This window comes from Camelus dromedarius, chromosome 34, assembly GCF_036321535.1.
Source record: "Camelus dromedarius isolate mCamDro1 chromosome 34, mCamDro1.pat, whole genome shotgun sequence".
Classification (NCBI taxonomy): Eukaryota; Metazoa; Chordata; class Mammalia; order Artiodactyla; family Camelidae; genus Camelus; species Camelus dromedarius.
In genome coordinates this window covers 1,848,048-1,870,567 of record NC_087469.1, presented here as the reverse complement: position 1 = coordinate 1,870,567, position 22,520 = coordinate 1,848,048, and the positions used below count along the sequence as shown (strand labels likewise).

Genomic DNA, 22,520 nt, shown 5'->3' with positions numbered 1-22,520 from the left:
CTTGAATGAGATGGCCCAGGTCCCTTCAGGACTAAATTCCATACCTGTGACTCTTAATATACTAGTCACTGTTCACAACACAAGTATGATGGAGAAGTAGAGAAATGGAGAGCACTGTTGGTCACATGCTGTTATTCCACTTCCCTTCTCTCTCTTCTGTCCCCTCCCTATGTCTGCTTCTGTTCTCCCTACACCTTAGCCTTACCTGCGGCAACCAGCCCCCAGAGCTCCTGTCACTGTGGGAGGACAGTGCAGTCAGCCATGCGGATGCAGAAGGACAGCCATAGGAATCAGAGTCCAATTGTTCTGTTCCTCCTGCACAATGTGGTACAAAGGAGAGCTTATTCCAGGGAAAAGGGTATCTCTGACTCACAGAATATCTAAAGATACTACACGAGATTTAAAAGAGAAAAAGACAGACTGGAAAGCATTCTGGGAAAAATAAAGCCATCTGCAGCCTAAGATCTTGGAAACAAAAAGAGATATGCCTTGATAGGCTCAGCGGTTTGACAAATGAGGTTCACCGTAAAATAACTGGAAAGAAACCAAGCTGGCTAACACGTAATGCATGGGAAGCTTCTAGCAAACTGATTAAGAACAAGGGTTCATGAACTGCACAGGGAAAGGGTAGAAATCATTAAACTCTGTCAACTCTGTCCTCAGGAAAGAATTTTTTTTTCAAAAAAACTAAAGCTTTAATAGATCAAGAACAAAAAGAAAACCCATACAGAAGTGACACTGATACCACCTAAGTTACACTTTCAGGAACCGGAGAGATATGGTTAATCTCATTTTACAAGAGAAGAAACTGAGCTTTAAGGAGGTTAAGAACACAATCTGAGGGTACACAGCCATCAGATGACAGAGCCATATCCAAACCTAAACTTCTTGACTTTTAAGGACAATGTTGGATCAACTAAGGGATATTTATCTCATAGTCCCAACAAAGAAGGAAAATGTACATATTTTTAGTTTATCCTCGTGACCACAAATGGCAGCCAATTTGAACAGAAACATCTACCTTCTTTCTCGAAGTACCTGATTTCATGCATTCTAGAAGCCCTGCATGGGAGCAGCAGCCACTAGACTCCCTTAAATGAAAATGGCTAGTTTGGGGTACACTGGCGAGAGCATGAGTTATAGAGTCAGAAAGACCCAAGCATAAATCCCAGCCATGGACCTCTGCGTGATCTTAGACACATTCTGCCTCATGATCTGACGGTTTCCTAATAAGAAGACTCTCTCGTGAGGCTATTATAAAGGCTAAACAAGTTCATTCATATTCACCCAGATACTTACTGAGTGTTAGAAAGTGAATGGCTACGCCACAATCCATCACTCATGTGGGGGTGCAGGGGAAAGGGGTAGGGATGAAGCTGCCCTGGCCAAACATTTTTAAAAAGAAATACAGTCAAATCTCTTCATAAACATGCTAATGACAAGTTTCCTGGGAAACAAACATGATACATCTGCTAGCATGAGAGTCCTCATTGATGAGATGCTAATACAATGTACCAGCGTTGCTTACAGTCTGTGGATTTAAGGGGTAGGTTTCAGGGTCAGCCTTGTAACTATACCAATGACCCACCTGTGTAAGTGATAAACCTTGTATATCACTTAGGGACTTTCAGGTTAATCTGGACCAGAGCACACCCTGATGTGGCAAGAATGATCCTGTGGAGCTGTGAGGGAGGTCCCAGACTCTCCCTGCTTCACATATACCTCACAATTACAACTCTATACTTGAAATTACATATTCGAACAGCTTGATATTAGGTATGGTAGGCAGCTTCCAAATTACTAACTTCCAATAACCTGGGCCTCCTGGACAAGATGAAGTGTTGACCTTGGTCTTAGCTATGTTTTTTTCGGTTTAACACCAAGAGCAAAGGCAACAAAAGCAAATATAAAACAGTGGGACTATATCAAACTAAAAGGCTCCTGCACAGAAAATATTTGCAAATCATGTATCTGATAAAGGGTTATAACATCCAAAATATTCAAGGTACTCATAAAATAGCAAAAACCAAAGAATCTGAGTCAAAAAAATGGGCAGAGGACTTGAGCAGACATTTTTTTCAAAGAAAACATACAAATGGCCAACAGGTACATGAAAAAGCTCTCAACATCACTAGTCATTAGAGAAATGCAAATGAAAACCACCGTATCATCTCACACCTGTCAGAAGGACTATTATCAAAAAGACTGGAAATTACAAGTGTTGATAGCAAGGATGTGGAGAAAGGGAACCCTTGTGCACTGTTAGTGGGAATGTAAATTGGTGCAGTCCCTATGGAAAACAGTATGGAGGTCCCTCAAAAAAATCAAAAATAAAACTAGCATACGATCCATCAATTCCACCTCTGGGTTTTCACCCAAAGAAAACAAAAACACTAACTCAAAAAGATATATGCACTCCCATGTTCACTGCATTGCTTACAATAACCAAGATATGGAAATAATCTAAGTGTCCATCAGAGGATAAGTGGATAAAGAAGATGTGGTATATGTACACAATGGAAGATTACTCAGCCATAAAAAAAGAATGAAATTTTGCCATTTGCAACAACATGAATCGACCTCTAGGGCATTAAGCTAAGGGAAATAAGTCAGGAGTAGGTGGGGCAAAAACAGATTCAAAAAAATAGTGAAATAAGTCACAGACATCACAAGAAAAAAAAATTCTGTAACTATGTATGGTAACAGATGTTAGACTTATTTTGATGATCATTTTGTAAAATACACAAATACCAAATCATTATGTTGTACGCCTGAAACTAATAAAATAAAATAAAATAAAAAAATAAAAACTAATAAAATAAAATAAACTAACAAATTATTAACAAAAAATAGATGGAGTGTGACTTCTGAGCCTAGGTCACAAAAGTCATTGCAGCTGCCACTTTATTCCTTCTTACCCTCTCATTTGCTCTCTGATGAGGCCAGCTGCCATGTTGTGACAAGCCCTCTTAAGAGGAGGCCCACATGGAAAGGAACTGGGAGACACCTCTAACCAACAGCCAGCAAGAAAAATAATCCTGCCAATAAAGGCATGAGTGAGCTTGGAAAGGGATCCACCCTTCGTTGAGCCTATCACAGTATCTGTGACACCTGGACTGCAGTCTTGTGCCAGACCAAGAGCCAGAGGACCCAGATGTGCCACACCTGGATTCCTGACCCACAGAAACCATGAGATAATATATGGTTCTTGCTTTAAGCCACGAAAAACGTAGGGTAAATTAATTACACCACAATAGATAATTAATATGTTATCTCTGATTCGTAAGAAACTAATTGTGTTATCTCAAGTGTCTACGCCATGCCAGGCCCTGCTCCAAGTGCTATGAGAACATTGATTAAGTAGACAAACTCCTTCGCCTTTATGGAGCTTACTATCTAGCGAAAAAAGGAAAAAAACAAAAACAATAAATATAGTGAGTAAATGCGCTAGTGTATTTGAAGGTGGTAAGTGCTACGGAAAAAAGAAAATATAGAGCAAGGAAAGGAGTGGTTGGGGCCGTGTAAGAAAGACAGCCATGTGGATACTCGCGGAAAAAGCATTCCAGTAGAAGAAACGGATAAAATAAAGGCCCTGAGGCAGAAACATACCTGGCATGCAGAAGAGATGGCAAGACCAGAGTGGAGCAAGGGAACACGCAGAGAACGATGGAAAATAAGGTTGGAGGGGGTTGAACAGTACAGGGCCAGGAGGTCACTGGCTTTTACTCTGAGTGAAATGCCATCAGAGGAGTGACATGATCTGACTCGCATTTTAAAAGGACCACTCTGTCTGCCGTGCTGAGGACAGCCAGCAGGAGGGCGGGGGGAGTGCGAGGGAACAGGGATTCCTAAGAAATCCCCCTTATCTGCCTCTATAGAGAGAGTGATCATACCCTACCCCAGCTCAGTGTTCCTTGATGAAAAACAAAGGGTTGGTTTTGTCTTTTTTTTTTTAAGCTTTAAATCCTAGATACTAACAAACAAAGGCAGAAGGCCACGCAAGGAAGCACAGCCTCTGTCTAGAAGAAGCTGATGAAAGACAGAATCTCAATGAAGGAATCAAAGTAGTAAGAATTTCCACCAGAAAAGACTGTTCCTATCTTGTACCTAAGACATACACAACATGCTTCAGTAAATTATTATCATGGAAACTGTCTTTCTACTTTTATATTTCAATTTACAAACCAATTAAAGATACTATTCAAAAAAATTCTCATTATCTATTCTATAAAGTACCAATATTTTTCACAAACCATGAACTCTTCTCAAGTTACATTAGAAATTTTAACTAGCTTCCATCTTCATATTTGCTGTTGTTCTAAACTGATGCTGGCAGGTGTGCAAGGCAAAGAACTGGCCTCTGCTGCCCCCTACTGGAACCACATTTTGCTACGGAAGTCTCCCCAAAAATCTGAGATCCACAAAATGCAGCCAGGCAAATAAGGCTTAGTGGAAATACTGCTGGAATTTTACCACTACTCTGGGAAACAAACAGTTATATATATATAAAGTCTCACCTTTTACCTATAAACGGCCAACTGTTTATATATATTCACAGTTATAATATAAACTCCCATCTTCTACCCACAGGCCCCATTGTCCGAACAAAAGCATTTTAAAAATTAGGAGTATCTCATGTGTACTGACTTTCCATCCCCAAATCTTTTTTATTTTCAACTGGGCATTTTTATAAGAAATAGAAGAGCTTGGTTTTACGAGTACCCAAAACTGCAAGCCCTAAAGATATTTGCTTTTAAGTGATAGAATGTATCACGGGATATAGCTTTATGAAACTATATTCCTATTTAAGGAGATCACTTTGTTAAAAGGGGTGTGGATGGTTAAAAAAAATAGAAATTTCTCTCAACTGCTAACGATCAAAAGAATTTTAAACAGGTGAAGAAACTAAAACAGAATAAGCACTTATGGCAACAAGTACCAAAATCACCCTTTATTTTTACCTAAAACACAGAAAGGAAAAAAACACATTCCCCAAACCTTAGCTATTTTGCCACAAAACAGTGAATTCATCTCTCTACATCCGTACATTACAGTTCACTTCCAAAAGCAAACATTATCCGGCAACCTAGGTTTAATTACAGCATATACACAGGATTTTAATTAGTTTCAAATTTTATTTTAGTCTTTATTCAATTCAATTATCCAGTCTGATGGCCCACAAAACTTTCTAATTATCTCTAAGCCCATTAATGGCAACTTTTAAACTGCAGTTTGGTTTTTCTTTTTTATTAGATTGTCAAAGAAAACATAAGCATTACATACCCGAAACCTTTCCACTGACTATAAATCTAAGACAGTCAATTCAAAATATTTTTAATTGGTTACAAAGGGTCAAACAGGCTTGTACTTTGAAAAATAATAAGCACATTAGAAACTACATTACAATAGTTTTTCAAATTGGTATTCTTCCTTCAAACACAATCATTGTGCTGTTGTACCCCCTCCTCATCTCCACAGTCATTAAAACCTATTTAATGCTCACCATGGCATGTTCAACGACATTAGATTTTTAACAACTTCTCCAGAACCAAGAACCCGGAAATATTTTCCCTTCTTGAATCTTTTCCTGATATACTGAGATGTCCAATAATCTTCACATAGGATGAATAATTTTAAAATACTGCTAAATGTATTCTGCAAAGGAATCAGTTTGTCCTGTACCTGCCCACATGCACTGGCACAACTAAAAAGCCTATCTGACCTGCACCCCAATGTTCATAGCAGCACTATTTACAATAGCCAAGACATGGAAACAACCTAAATGTCCATCGACAGATGACTGGATAAAGAAGTTGTGGTATACTTATACAATGGAATACTACTCAGCCATAAAAAATGATAAAATAATGCCATTTGCAGCAACATGGATGGATCTGGAGATTGTCATCCTAAATGAAGCCAGAAAGAGAAAGAAAAATACCACATGATATCACTTATATGTGGAATCTAAAAAAAAAGACAAACTTATTTACAAAACAGAAACAGGCTTACAGACATAGAAAACAGACTTGTAGTTACCAGTGGGGTAAGGGAGTAGGAAGGGATAAATCAGGAGTTCGAGATTTACAGACACTAACTAATATATATGAAATAGATAAACAACAAGTTCATATTATATAGCACAGGGAACTATATTCAATATCCTATAATAAATCATAATGGAAAAGAATATGAAAAAGAATACATATATGTGTCTGTGTATATATATGTATAAAACTGAATCACTCTGCTGTACACCAGAAATTAACACAACATTGTAAATCAACTATACTTCAATTTTTAAAAAATGAAAAAAAAAATGCCTGTTAATAAACTCACATCTCAAAAACCTACAGAAATCTGAAAGAAAACTTTCAGGTAATAGGGAGGTTTATGTGACTCAAAAAGATTATAACCTCTCAGGAGACAAAGATGTCTGCTTCTCTTTGCATGTGTAAACCTAAGAGAGTTGTCATTTGTTCCTGTGACTGCAACAAAATTAGAGATGGGAGTAAACTATCACATTCTGTTGAAATTACATATTTTATTGTCTGTATTCCTTCTCGGTTTCGAGACGAACAAGCTCAGGTGTTATGCCTGTTTTCCTCATTGTATCTCCCACCACGTACAATGCTTCGCACTTAACATGTATTTGTTAAATCCATACAGAACAAATGAATGAGTAAATCTAGATTACTTTCAGCTGTCTTTATAGTTTTCCATTTTATGGTTTTATTATATGAATCTGTTGTTCTTTGGTTCAACAATTTTAAGCAAAACGTATCTTAAACATATACCAGTATTGCTCAATAGAACTTTTCACAATGATATGAACGTTCTATAGCTGCTCTGTTTAATATGGTACTAACTACATGGGATTAACAGCAGCTTAAATGTGAGCAGTGTAACTAAGAAACTGAATTTTTATTTTAATTTAAATTTAGCTGTACTCAATTTAAATTTAAATAGCCACAAGTTGCAGCGGTTACAATACCGAGTGGCACAGAGACCACTCCTTAACTTCAGGGAAGGATGTTCAACCGCTGACGAGGGGGTCAGCGTTTGGAGTTGTTTAAGGAAAGGATCACATTTTAGGATGCAGACATGTAGAATTCCTGTATTTTCCAGTACCCTCCACCTCAAAACAACTATCAAGAGTAGGTGGGATTTGAGTCTGAGTTAAAATACAGAGAGATACATTATAAATCATGTAGTTAACAGAGGAAGAAAATATCTTGTATTAAGAACTTGTATCTGCCAATCAAGACTGAACCCAATTGTCTACTCTGTGAAGTCTTCCTCCTGTATTTCCTCTGGAGCTCCCTCTTAAAACTTCTGTCAATACCGCTAATACTGTATATGCCTCTAAACTACAGATTGTTTTCAAGGTAACTAAAGCTTCCTTAATGGAATGGACACTACATCTTATTTTCATGCAGCAGCTCACAGTAGGCCTACCTCACATGTGGCTAGTCTTTCATAATGATGACCTGGTGAAAAAGAATGAAATTTGGGGTCAAAGACCTGAGTTCTAGTTCTGTCTCTGCCATTTTCTTAGTGATCTTGGGTCTAACATTTAATTGGTTATTTCCAATCCTTAACCATTACAAATATTGGTAAGATGAGTATCTTTATAAAAACTTTATTTTCTTAAGATCAATTTCTGGACAGGGAATTACTGAAGCAAAAAGAAGAACCCTAGGCTTTTGATAAGTACTACCAAATGCTACTTAGAAAGATGCTAACATTTATAATTCCCAGCAGCATACATCTCCCAACATCACTGCATTCTCAGCAGCAATGACGCAGCACATTTTCCTTTGCATTCATCCAGTCACCTTTCTATGCCCTTTACTCCCAAATGACTGACTTTATTATATTCTTTTCCAGATAGTTACCCCACATTCGTGAGCAAACACAGGGTACTTTTACTGGGGAGAGGGAATGTGAGGGGCGGTGAAAAGGGAGTACTTGGGAGTGGCCTCCAACAAGGCCTCTAATTCCCACACTAGAAAAAAGGAAAAGGGAAACCTATGACTCAGAACCACCCTATCTCTTATAAGCACCTATCCAGAGAAGGTAAGAGCACAGAGCTAGCTTACAGGAGTCAGACAGCCTGGGTTCAAATCCTTGCTCTATGGATCTTCAAACAAACTGTTTAACTGCTCAAAAGACTCGAATTTTGTCATCTGAAAACAGAGATTGAATAAACAGTCTTATACTTCACTGACACGATTCAAAGACATGATGTTCAGTGAGCAGTTCTAACGAAAAGCTTAGTAAGGGAAGAAAGTTAGAACAAAAACACTAAAATAAGATTTTCATGCATTTTTCTCAGCACTCATCCTCCAGTCTCAGCCACAATGACTTATAAGAGCTGTCCACCTGCTATCAACCTACATCACAAAAATGCCAAACCAGCACTCACTCACCTGAACTCCTCCATTCTTGGTCTGTACACAGTTCAGGAAGCATGCTTTTTCACTTAGATAGAACCAAGAGCAAAGACACAAGCCTACCTGGCGGTTCTGCCTGCTCTGTGAATGTATGTGTTAGCATCCTCTGGACAATCAAACTGAAGAACCCAATTCACAGCTGGGAAATCTGTACAAAAAGAATATCAAGTTGAAAAACCAGGTCTAAGATATAACCCGCAGCACTATTTTTATTTTATAATGTTGCTTGCCAGGGCTTTCCATCACATCAAACTGACAGATATCATCTGTGAACTCTATTAAAAATAAAATTGACTGCATGAACCAAAAGATAATAAACACTTCTTTTCTTTGACAAACTGAAATAAAATTAATGACAGTGTTTGAATGTGAAGATTATTTTGTATCTGACACAGAAGAGACAGACCGCTTTGTGTCAGACAAATAATGAAACATCCTGAGAGTTAATAATCTAAAAGAACCACTTCTCATAGGTTCCCAGTGAACTATGAATCTGGTTTATAAATTTCGATGAAAATTTACTTCTCCTGCTATTTCCATCTCCATTCAAATTAATAATGTCTTTTTAAATCCCTCTCCTCATTTCCTAGCAATAATTACTCCATATATATTTCCGGCTGCAAAAATTTCCATTCATTTCCAGAGATCCTGGTCTCAACGACTTAAGAGAACTACCTCTAGTCATTTATGGACTTTGCCATAAGGATTTCAGATCGACTTCTATCACAGAGAAAAAAGCTGAGGGAGGGAGAGAAGGAGAGAGGGAGGGGGGCAGGAGAGAAGGAAATGGGGAGGGGAGAAGGAGGGAGGGAGGGGAGAATGAAGGAAGAAGGAAGGAAGGAAGGAGGGAGGAAGGGAGGAGAAAAAGAAAAAGACTAAGAAAAAGAAACAGATTTTGGGAGACAATACCTATGGATACCTACCTATAAAGATAAAACCTATCACTAAGCTATATAAGCTACTCAGAAGGGTTGAATCTACTGAAATGGGCAAAAATCAAGAAAAACAAAACAAAGATATTTAGAGAACTCTGTCTCTTGGGACCTGAAAGAGCCAGGCGCCTCAGAAGGCCAGGGCACGTGTGCCGGCTGTAGACAGAAGGCAGGTTAAAGGCGGCACTCAGACCGTCGGGGCCCCTCCCTTAGCCTACACACTGGGTCTCCTGACAAAGAGCTGGAGTCCTTCTCCAGAGGAAGTCTTCTAACCAAGACACCAGAGAGAGTGGAAGGCAGAGGCACCAGAGCCAGAGTGAAACAGGGGTTCTGAGTGAGTCTGCATGCCACCTGGGAGCGTCTGTGTCTCCTTCCTTGCTAGGCTTCTAGAGAGAGCCAGATGCAAGCTTAACCCCTCTGCTCATGGGGCTGAAGCAGTACCCTCTGGAGAGACTGAATATTCAGAAAGAACAGACTTTGACACCTTGGGTCCTCCACAACATGGCCAACTCTGTCCAAATCCCCTCATAATGAAGGCCATTTGTCAGCAAGCCTCATCCAAGTACAAAACACTTCAAAAAAGCTTTCTGATGCCTCACTGTTAAATTCAGTAAGACACCCAATTGCAGTCAGTCGGGGAAAGCCTCAGAAGTGGAGACACAGACAAGTAAAAATGAAACTCAGCAGAAACAGAAACAATGAGAAGAGGACTTTAGTATCTTCAGGGAGATAAAACACTGCATGCATCAAATAAGAATAAAAGGCTGTTAAAAAAAGGAAATCCTGGCACTTAATTAAAATTTTAATTAGAAAAGTTGAAATATAAAGTCAAGAAATCCCCCAGAAATAACCAGAAAAAGACAATGAGATGGGCAAGAGAAGAAACAGGAAAAGCAGAGAACTGATCAAAGAGATCAGATATTCTTCCAGAAAGAGGAAATAAGGAGGGGAAGGGGAAAACGTTGTAAGGTAGGAGAAAGGAAACAATCTAAGTATACAAATTCCCCACTAGCAAACTACAATCACATATCAAAATAAACACTGACTCTTTAACCAAACCACCAAAGAAGTAATTCAGAGGTAAATTTCCTGCAACTAAAAGACATGAGTCTCTATTCTTTGCTGCTCAATATCGTAGCCATTCAAGTTTAAATTAAAATTTAATAAAATTAAAAACTCATTCTTTCCTCATGGCACTGGCCACATTTCAAGTGGTTGACTGTCATGTGTAGCTGGTATCTGTGGTATTAGTGCAGACACAGAACATTTCAATGATCATAGAAAATTTCTGGACATTCATATAATAGAGCTTCAGGATAGTCACTGCACATTTTTGTAATAAAAAGACTAAAACCCAAATCTGCGCTACTAAAACCTAAATGGGGATTACTCTAGGAATAGATTAATTCATACTATGAGATACACCATGTAAATACATTAGAACTTTATAAATCAACATGGAAGGGCTTGAAAAGCAAGTCACAGACTAGCATGTGTAATATTGCTTACACAGAAACTTCATAAACACCTAAGATAATATTATATACTGCTTATGAATACATTCATATAAGCTTTTTAAAATAAACTAGGAGACTCTTGACATTCTTCGTGCCATAGTTAAAATCTATGAACCCCTTCTCAGCATATTTTTAAATGCATAAAGTAAAATCTATAGAATTATAAGAGAAAACAAATATAATGCAACATTTGTATTGAATTGTAATATATATTTTGCAATGTATATGCTTGTTTAATAACACACTAAATAACACAGCCTAGTTGGATGTCTAATAACCACCATAAAATCAAAATAGTACAAGTGGAAACAATATTCCAAGATATCTACAGAAACTGTAATGTAAAATGAAAATGTCTATAATTTCAATTGATGACACTCTTACAGGTACTACTAAAACCACGACAATTCGCTGCTTACATTCATAATCGAAAAAAATGCTAAATCTCAGTTAAAGGTTAGTGAATATATATAATTTTTTCCCCATCAGTTCACAGACCCTCCTGAATTCTATCACCAACTGGACTATAATTGAGGAGTCTTCAATTAAAAGGTTACCTACCAACTATATGAGAGTAACTGTGTAGGGAAAGGAGGAGAAGGAAAAAATGAGACAGGAAAGGGTACAAAAATATTTCAATTACATCTACTAAATATTTGGTTTCTTTAAGAAACTCCAAGGAAACTATGACAATATAGTAGTATCTGTTCATTGTGATGTATATAGAACACATATTACATATGCAATATAATTAATGGCTTATGCTGACCTTAACTATTTTAGGTTCAAAAACCGGGAGGGGCAGGGTGGAGTCAGAGCATAATATACATAGATACAAACACAACTAAAATGTTTCAAAACTATATATTCAAAACAGTGATGAGGGTAGGAGAGTGTGAGGAGGGGAGGTGGGGTATGTTATTGGGCAGCTGAGAAAACAGCTTGGAGAGCTTTAAAAATATGCAGACTTGGCTACTGCCTCCAGTCACACAGGAATGAACTGATACAATGACTGAGATATGCTTTAAAATACTCCCAGAAGGACAGGAGACAGGAGGAAAGGGGGATCATGAAAAAGATAATTGCCAAAACTGGCTAATACGTATATGACAGTACCTTGGACTCAATCTCTATATGTGTCCTTAAAATTTCCCCTCATAATTAACACAATAAAATTAAGTGATTGAAGAACTCCAACCACCTATTTATTATTATCCTTTGTTCTCACCTCTAAACTAGTTTTCCTCTGTAAGTAGTTCCATACCCTACTCCAGCCCCAAAAGCCACCAGTCGTAGAATATTATCATAGTGGCTTTTTCAAAGTTTAAACACATTAAATGTAATGATAGTTAAATAAAAATTAGAATGTTTGGAGACAAGAGGACTTCACTGGTTTTCCTTGCTAAGTCAGTTACAGCATTTGTCAAGTTTCCAGTTTTCACAGAAACAGGACTTTTTTCTTATCTTTGAATTTTTCACCCTCCTTTGATCCTGTAGGCGCCTCAGGATTCTAGGATGTCATTATTATCATGAAACAATGCAAGCACAAAAGATGAAAATATTACAAAACTTTTCACTGATGTATCCTTAGTGTTCAGTCATGTCAGTTATCCATTTACTTATTTTTCTTTTATAAAATAAGAAAGCCCTGAGTATGTGAGTCAAACTATTTGTATTCCCAGAATACAGCCATTTATAAAGCAAACTGTATTTCCCATGATCACAGAATATTTCCTCGTAAGAGGTTTTCTTACCCAGGCCCCTGGCTGCTATATCAGTGGCAAAGAGCACCGCAGCTCTCTTGTGTACAAACTCATTGTAGACTTCCATTCTTCTCATCTGCTGCTGCCGGCCGTGCAGGGCGAGGATGGAGATACCAGGACGCAGCCGGCAGAACACCCGGTACAGGTACTGAACCTAGGCGTTAACAGGAAAATGATTTTGGAACTTCTGGATAGTAAGAGGAAGTAAGCTTATGCGTTGAATAGAAAAAAAAAAAATGTATTACAGAGCACAAGTTCCAATTAAAAAAATACAGAGCAGAGAAAGGGAAATGTAGAGTTGTAGGCTTCAAGCATTTTTGCTCACATTGTTCCCCAAATGAATTTTGAAAAAAATATACTTTCCTTAACATTTTTAAGTTAGTGTCTGACATTTTCCCAAATTTAAGCGGTTTTAAAGAGTGGAATTTCTGGTACATTGCAAATATATTTTGAAATACATCCTTAACTCTTATAAATCTATCCACTTGATTCTAAATGGCATAGCAATTTGATATCCAACACCAGTTACTTAAATATGTATAAAAATAATGGGGGAAATTATGTATGTGTGGGGTAGGGCCCCTCAAATTTTACTGCAAACCTGAAACTACCCTAAAACAAATAAAGTCTTTAAAAAGAAAGATTACTAACAAACTGTGAGGAAACTCTTCTCTAACAGAAAGACTTTACATCATTTCTTTACCTCCTGAATTCATACTTCTATTTCCTGAATTCACAGAATTTTATTAACTGTTTTATGCTTGAAAGTCTCTTATTGATCACTTTATCACATGATTTTCTACAACTTATGCATACATGAGTTTTAATTTTAATTTCCTGTAGCCATAAAGCTGCATTAAAAGTTCTAAGACTGAACTATTATTACAACTACTAGTATAGAACTGGCCAAAACAAGAAATCTTAGAATTTGATTTAAAACAAAACAGACATAAAAAATAAAATTCTATTATAAATATATTTTTTAATATATGAGACTAGGTGGAGCAGACTGTTACTTTAGTTTCATTTCTCTTTAGTTTATGTACTCATAAATGACTACTACTGATAGCTAGATGAGGCAGAGTACAGTAAGATTTTATTCCTATTTCTTAACACAGGTGTTCAGAAAAATCTCTTCATGAAAACATAGAAAATGGACTGGAAGGAACCTTAACTTTCTGAGCTCTTGTAAGATATGTCAAAAATATGATAGATTACAGATAATTTTACCCATCAGCTAAAAATTCCATTAAGTCTTCTTTCGAATTCTGTTGAAAGAAAAGACTGGGAAACCATCTGAATTGCAAAATGACTTGTTACCCAGCATTAGTCATTCACTTTCTCAACAGTACCCTGGTGCTAGGAAAGTTCTCTGATCCTGAGATGATGCACCCAGAAGATTAGGAATAGAGGGACCCCTGCCTTTCTTTTATAAAGTTTTAAAAGGACTGCCATGAAAGGAGAGATGGAAAAGGAGAACCTGCAGACCAGATCACAGACACACTCTCAGGAAAGCCAGCCTCAGAAAAGCACATACGGGAACTGAAGAAGTGTAAAGTGAGCCCTCGAAAACTTCCTGCCGTCGGCATCTCGAGTCAAGACTGCCCTTTATTCTCACGCTTGAAAAAAACTAGCTGATGTGGAAGATACAAAATAAAGCCACGCAGGTCCTAAGTAAGGAGTTCAATTTACAGAAAGGTCACTGAAGTGTTTTAAGCAAAGCAGTGATATATTCCTTTCCACTTTCCAAAGATTACTCCTGCTATAATGCAGAAGTGCCTCAGAAAAGAAAGGAAGGGGATGGAAGCCCAAACAGGAGGCTAAGAGAAAGTTAAGCATGGTTCGGACTGCACTGTAGCATGAGGCGTGGTGAGAACTGGGAAAATTAATGAGTATTGGCAATAGATTGAATATGAGTTGGAGACATGCAAGAATTAAGGATTCGTTCCTTTAATGAGATGGGAAAGAGGTGGAGGAGGCAGATCACAGGGATAGGAAATCTTAAATTGCTTTTTCTAGGTTAAATTTAAGATACCCTCTAGACACTCAATTGGGAAATCTCTAATATTCAAGTGAATACACAACCTGGGGCTCAGGAATGAGGACACGGATTAGGAAGCTGTTAGAAAACAGAGGGCATTTAAAGCCATGGAACTAAAAAGGTATAGAAAGAATATAGATAGAGAAAGGGCAGAATATACTTTGTCCACTGAGAAGAGGAAAAGCAGAGTACTACAGGTAAAAATTTAAACATCAACTCTTAAAATCACTTCCTCGTATGTAGATACCAAAAACATCCCGTCTTTATAAGATGTAAAGTTCTAAAAATCTAAAGTAAGTCCTTAAAAAATCTGAAGTCATCCTTTATATGGAAAAATAGTAAGGTTTTGTGCTTTCCCCCAACAACAGACAGACCACTACTTATCTTCCCCATAAGCTGGAGGAAAACTCACTGCATATTTATCACGCTAAGCTACTACAAAAGCTGTAAATCTAGAATCAACCTACTGTAAGTCAACAACTATATGACATCAGGAAATCTGAAATAAAGTAGAGGAAAAGTGTCTCACAAAAATCAACCACAGTTGCTTTCCTTTAAGGGAAAAGATCAAGTTTTCTTATGTATCACTGAATCCCTTACTTATAAGCACATAAGACTACTGTTATAAGACAAGTGTTCAAGAAATGCTGATTAACTAAATAAAGATATTAACAAACACTACAGAAGGATAGGAGAGAGTACAGTGCATTGGAACACGGGGATTGGGGAGTGTCAGAAAAGGACTTTCAGGTGTAACATTGGAGCTTAGCCTTAAAGGATGTTAAATATTCCTCCAGAATTAGGGTGAAGGGATGCAGGGAGATAAGCACGAACAAAGGTCTGGAGGCATGGAAATAAAAGGCATCTTCTGCTCAGTGTTCGTGGAGGGCAAGGTGGGTGTCAGGTTATACAGACCTCTAGTCTAGCCATTCTATCATTCTATTGTTGGTTCTACCAATATTTATTGAGGGCTACTATGTTCTAAGTATTGTGCTAGGTACCAACAATACTGAAGTAAAAACAGTTTCTGTCCTTCTTTTTTGAGCTTCAAGTCTCATCCATGGATTCCTTTAAAATGAAGACACAGGATTCTCATTATCTACAAATTCTTCCACACCTAGCACTGCAACTATTAAAATAGACAAACAGCATTTTCAACGGAAATTTGATATTTTAAAAAGGATGATTTAACACAAATAACTTAAGAAAAACAAACAATAGGTACCTCTTTACAACTGGAAAAAAATACAATACTTTTCTTCTTCAGGTGGCTTCTCAAAAAGGAATACAGCACACTTATTTTCTGCTGCAGCTCACAAACTATGTAGTTCTGTTCCAAAGTGGCAGGGGTGCTCATGGAAATAAGAGGGAAAAATGTTAAAAATATGCCACATTGGTAACTTTGAAATCCAGACCAGAAAACAAAGGAACGTTAACAGTGGCGTGACTCTCAAACAAATTTTTCACATACACATATATACATACCCCAAAAAGAACTTGTCTGTTGTCCCTTAAGAAATGAATTTAGCACATGATTCAAATACATTCAAGATCCCTTACAGAGTATGTATCAAAAATATACAAGCAAACAGGGGGCACCTCTGCAAGGGTAGGGTCAAGGATCAACTGAAGGGGCATGAGGAACTCTCTGGGCTGATGGTAATGTTCCACCTCTTAGTAGGGCCATGGGTTATACAGACATACATATTTACCAAAACTCAGTAAACGAACTCTTAATTTGTTCATTGCACTGTATGCAAATCTTACATCAAGAAAGAAAATCTCGATACAAATACTGAACTCTAGATAGTGGTATACAGATACGTATACTGAAATACTTAGGGGAGGCGCACAGGTGTCTGCAAATTACTCTGAAATGCATCAGAAATAAGATGAATTGATATATAGAGTGATGGGTAAACGGACAGTAAGTGGATGCTACCATTAAGTGGCATCTAGGTGGGCACACGGTTTTCACCATAGAATTCTTTCAACTGTGCTGCATGTTTGAAATTTCTCATAATAAAAATGCTGAGGAGAAATACACATGCATTTACTCTTTGAACTAATAAAGCTACTTTTAGGATTGTGTTCCAAAAAATACTCTGGTAAAAACACAAAAAGATATAGTATTATTTATAAAGAAAAAAAAAAGATGGAAATCAGCCCATCAGCAGAAAACTTGTGGAATGAATTATTGTACATCCACACAGTAAAGCATCACGCAACTGTAAAAGAGAAATAAGTAATCTATATAGTGCAATGGAGTGATCTCTGGGTCCTATTGTTAAGTGAAAAAGCACAGCAAAATAGTACATAACATTTGGTACCATCATCAGGGTGGGGTACATATATAGGTGTGTGTGTATATTCACACACACACAGGCATCCCTGTGGGTGTGTCAGTTTATACAAAGGGGGGAAAAAGGGCAATATACAGCAATATAAAGGAAACACACTGATATATTTTTTCTAAGTATACTATGATAAACAAATTCAGAAAGATTCAATTTTGACTATTCTGGTCTTTTACAATTTGAGAGTAAATATTCTTTTATGCCTTAAAATATTCTTAACCATAATTTCTCAGGGTATACTAACCAAATTCTTAAGTTGATAAAGGGGAAAATTCAATAATGACATTACACAAAATTCACAACAGCATCTGCTTATAACAGTATTTCTGGTGAATTCAAAATTACAGAGTCCCACAGTCACTCTCATATAACCTCCAGTTCTGTAAATTGTGTTGCTAAATACCTGCCTTCTAAAATGTTTTCCGAAAGTCACGTTTTTACAACTGATGGAACTGCATTTCAAGAATCATTTATAAAATAAACAGTTTTTGCATTCAGTTTTTTCTAACTACCTCTATGATCTACAGATAATGACTAGCTTATCCACAGAAACTGATAGTAAGGATAACATATACAATTAATTTACATAAATTATAAAGTGTTTTAGAGACTACCTAATGATTGAAAAATTAGTGTCTGGTAAAGACACTACTGAGTTTTGAAAACAGGCAGAAAGGAAACAGCAAAAAGAACAAAGACTATCAAAAGACCTAGAGAGTCTAGATTATCAAATTAACTGTACCAAGAATTTCAATAACTATCTCAATACAACTTCACAAACAAAAATCAGTATCTACTTAATGGAAAGCCAAGGAGGAAACGATACATCAAACACCTCCTGCTATTCCATTCCTGAGTTGCTGATAACCAAAGTTACCCGTACTCGGATTCTCCAAAGTTTACCCATTAGGGTCACCTGGAAGAACAGAATCTAACCTCTGCTCAGGCTGTTTGTTTTTTTTTTCCCGCTCAGGCTTTTTTTAATCCAAGACATCTATTGGTTGAACAAGGTCAAGGTAGGCTCGTATTCCCTGTATTTAAAGACTTGGCATAAACCCACGTACTTTACTCTCCAGTTTCAGTGAGACCAAGACAAAACTATAGTTTCTGGAATGTTTTAAACAGAAAGATATTTTGCTAAATATTAATGCATTTGATAAAATATGTTCCATAACCAATTAGTCCTGCAAAATACAGCTAAGAAGAATGATTCTGTACCAAAATAATCTCTGTGAATGCAGGAAGCTTTATTCATCTCCCACTGCTTTGGAGAATCACAACGTCCATGAAAACGTTAAAGGCTCTGAGAAGTCTTGAAGAACACTGCTTTGCCTCAACTCAACATTTACTATTTATGTATCTAGGAATGCATCTCCCTACCCTATCCCTATTTTGTGGGGGACAGTTGGTGAATAAATACCTATTAACATTTTATGGAAAAATATTTGTTCCCCAGACCACATTTGGGGAAATACTGAATTAGTCTCACATTTAAAAGTGCATTGAGAATTTAAATAATTTTTACCAATATTTTACCAATATATCTACCAATATATTTGCACAGTTAAGGAATAATACATAAAATGATGTTTTATTTCCTACAAAAGTTGTATTAATTTGAAATGTTAAACTCTTCATCTTAGAAAAAGAGTGAAGACTGATTTTGACTGAATCAAATCTGGTTTCAAAGAGTACATACCTATATTTTGCTTTTTCATGAACCCAGATGTACTCAGGGTTTTTTAAACTCAAGCGTGCAAGGTCCTTTACAGACTTGGTTTGCGTAGCTGAGAAAAGCAAAGTCTGACGTTTCTTGGGAAGGTTTTCAATAATAGCATTCATGGTATCAGCAAAGCCCATATCCAGGATTCTATCTGCTTCATCAAGAACTAAAAAGGGAAAATGCAAGTTGAACTACAATATTTCAGACATACATTAGGAGAAATGCAATGTGGTATTCGGGACTGGATCCTAGAACAGAAAAAGGGCATTAGTGGAAAAAGTGGTCAAATCCAAATAAAGCCTGGAACTTATATAATGTGCCAATGTTAATCACTTAGTTTTGGCAAAGGTACCAAAGTTATGTAAGATGTTACACTAGGGGAAACTGGGGGAAGGAAGGGCATAGAGGAACTCTGTACTATCACTGCAAGTCTCCTATAAATCTAGAATTATTGCAAAATAAAAAGTTGATTTTAAAAAAATACACATTAGGTCGCATCATAAGATGTACCTTAAAAGATAAAACCTCTTAGCAATGCCAAATACTGAAGTGTCTAATTTCATACAGAAAAGAGTGCTTATATCTTTCTAACTATTTTGACTAAAAAAAGGTCTTAATAGTACTCTCTGGATTTAGAACCATATGCCAAAAAATTATTTCAAGTTATTTCTCAGATCTTTAATCACAATACTTTTTCAATAAAACACTCCTATCATTAAAATTTATGAGGGCTCCCTCCTAAGTCCAGATTCTTTTCATTAGAAATTCGTTAGAAACTCACCTAACATTTGGAGATTGGTAGCATGGAAACATATTGTCTCATCCATGTGTTGAAGAAGCCGACCCGGTGTGCAGACGAGTATATTTATGTTATTGATCCTCTCGGCTTCGTGTTTCAGATCCTGAAAACAGTTGTTCCTTCTGATTACATACACAGACACATCACTGAGCAGCCTGTGGACCAGAACTATGCAAGCCATCTGCACGTGGCAGGTCATCACAGCAATGGAGGGACTCTAGAGATTCATGTAGTGTCTCCCTCCTATTTCCACAGCACAGCCAATTTCCAGGCCAAGTAAAAGTCCTTAGTAAAGACCCAAAGAGCTCAGAGTTCCTCTGGATTCTTAATCATATCCAGGATTTTTGAGGCCAAGAGAAATATATGAATTCTCCAAGTCTTTCTTTCCTCCTGTATCTACCAGAACCGACTTAAAAACTAGAATTATCCTCGTTCTTTAAGTCAGACCCCAGCGGCATTGATCGGGCTCTCTGACACCACTCACTGCACTTCATGGACTGAAAAAAAGAGCTGAATTCTCTACCTTCTAGAAGATCTCTCCTCAAACCAAGAGCCACAGACGTTAGCTACTAAAGTTGGGTGGCAGGTTCACAGGTCTGTGAGGGTGTGTGATACTGTTCTTTTTGTGCACATTTGCATGTAGATTCGAGAATTCAAGTATTTATCCTCACAATCCAGGAGAGACTCTAGCAGAGACAAATAATCCAGGTAAACTAGAAGAAAGGGGAGTGGAACACTAGGCTTTCCCAGGACCTAAAATAAACACTCCTCAAAACTCTCTTCTACCTTCCTCTCTTCTGCTGCTGACCCAGCAATGTTCTGAATCATTCAACCTCTTACAGATACTTTACTGAAAGGAACGAGTCCACACACTGAAATGGTACCTCTCCCGATGCCTAGTAACAAATACATTTACGTATTAGTTAAGAGTTCATTAGTCTCAGGGAATCTGACCAGTTCAGATACCCTGACAAAACAGACTCTCTGGACCTGCAAAACCAACCACCAGCCTCTAGATGGCAGTCACCACATCAGGATGCTCCCACCCCCTTCTAGGGGGCCAGCCTGACTGTTAATAGATGAAATCTCCACCTTTTCCCAGTCAACTGTATCACTGCTCCAACATAAGCTATAGAAGGAAAGAAAGGAGGACAAGGACAAAAAATCAAACCTTTCCACCAATGATGAGGCCGGCCGAGAAGTCGTGATTCTTCCCTACTTTCCGGAGAACCTCAAAGGTCTGATAGGCCAGTTCTCTTGTAGGTGATATAATCAGGACCCCCAACCCATCCATTGAGGTCCACTGCAGACGATACAAGGCTTCCAGCACCTCAAAAAACACAACAAACTGAAGTTCAGTAAGTCCTTTAGAGAGGCAGCTTTTTGATTCCTGAGTCAACCTTGCCCCTCCAAATCAAAGGCACCTTCCAAGCAGACAGCACACCAATTATGAGTCTCATCCAATCACAAAGAAGAAGCTGTTTGCTTTGCTTTGCTTTTTCTTCTGTCCACCAGAAGCATCCTCCCCCAAGCTATAGAGGAAAAGATGCCCCATGGCAGCTCAGCTGTTGCCAGGGTCATGCCCTGAGGAGACTGGTCATCAGTGACAGGTCTGTCCAGCCTACAGGCCATTAAAACAGATTTCAGAAAATTATTTGTCTCCATTTTTTGAACAGAAACCACATTAAAATAAACTCTCCTCTGTGCAGCTGCTTTAGTTATACCATGACTGAATTTTCTACTTATGGAGAAACTTTGTTACAAAAAATTAGTATTTAAGAGAAAAATGGTTAACACTTGGAATAAAAAATCAAAAGTGATCAGTAGGAATTAAAAATTATGAGACCAACTGTATAACAGATACAAGTGAATTCCTAAGAGGCTCTTCTGTTTTACTGCCATAAAAGGTATCAATGATCCGGAAAATTCTCAATAAATGACCTAATGTCCTTAAAGTGAGCATACTTCAGCTTTATCCTAAACAAGTGGCAAATATAATGCAAGTGGTATGTTTGCAAGGGTGAGTGCAGAAACAGCCTTCCAGGCCACCCCACTGGGCTTACTGCAGAGCAGAACCATTCTGACCTGCCACCCTGGAACACCCCACATCCTTCAGGAATGCATGGCCTGTCAAGGCACAATAATTCATTCATTCAGTAAGTTACTGAGTGCCCACCACGCGCAAGGTGCTGTGCTAGGACCTGGGGAATGCAGTGGAGAACGAGACAGACAAAGCTTGCATTCTAGCCAGGGAAACCCAACATCCAATTACTCTTTACATAATTATTTATTTCTACCTAGGCACACAGTGTTTCAAAATCATGTTAACAAAGGATCTGACCCAAAACAAACAAGCTACTTACTGGAACAAGGAAAGCCAAAGTCTTGCCAGACCCAGTTTTGGCAGCTCCGAGGACATCTTTACCTTGCAACGCCAACCCAATGGTCTGCTTCTGTATCTCAGTTACCAAACGGTACTGGGCTTCTTGCAGACCTGTCAGCAGGGAAGGGAAGAGAATGACACTTAGAGCATCCCTGTAGACTAGTACTGTGGGCCGACTTGGGAATTCAGACGTTGAGCCCCTAACCCCAGTACCCTAGAATGTAACTGTATTCTGAGCCAGGTGATTAAAGATGTGATTAAATTAAAATGAGTCCGTTAGGGTGGGTCCTAATCCAAACTGACTGATGTTCCTATAAGAAGGAAAAATTTGGACCTAAAAAGAGACACTAGGGTGTGAGTGCCCAGAAGGATAATCACTTTAAGAGGCAGCAAGAGAGCGACCATCTGTAAGCCAAGGAGAGGCCTGGGACAGATACTTCCCATCATGGCCCTCAGAGGAAACCACTCCTGCCAGACCTTCATCTTGGACTTCCAGCCTCTAGAACTATGAGAAAATAAATTTCTGTTGTTTAAGCCACCTAGTCTTGT

General features: G+C 37.9%; 1 protein-coding gene across 2 annotated transcripts in view; it reads right to left on the bottom strand.

Moving 5' to 3' along the window:
- DDX10 (DEAD-box helicase 10) overlaps positions 1-22,520 on the bottom strand; it is a 214,111-nt gene that overhangs the window by 183,383 nt on the left and 8,208 nt on the right. For both annotated transcript variants that reach the window (XM_031443762.2, XM_010988966.3), the window contains exons 3-9: positions 21,952-22,082; positions 20,760-20,918; positions 19,571-19,691; positions 18,766-18,955; positions 15,935-16,061; positions 12,660-12,822; positions 8,520-8,604 (exon numbers count right to left, since the gene is read on the bottom strand). In XM_031443762.2, coding sequence (XP_031299622.1) covers positions 8,520-8,604; positions 12,660-12,822; positions 15,935-16,061; positions 18,766-18,955; positions 19,571-19,691; positions 20,760-20,918; positions 21,952-22,082 — 976 coding nt within the window. The remainder of the gene's footprint in view (positions 1-8,519; positions 8,605-12,659; positions 12,823-15,934; positions 16,062-18,765; positions 18,956-19,570; positions 19,692-20,759; positions 20,919-21,951; positions 22,083-22,520) is intronic.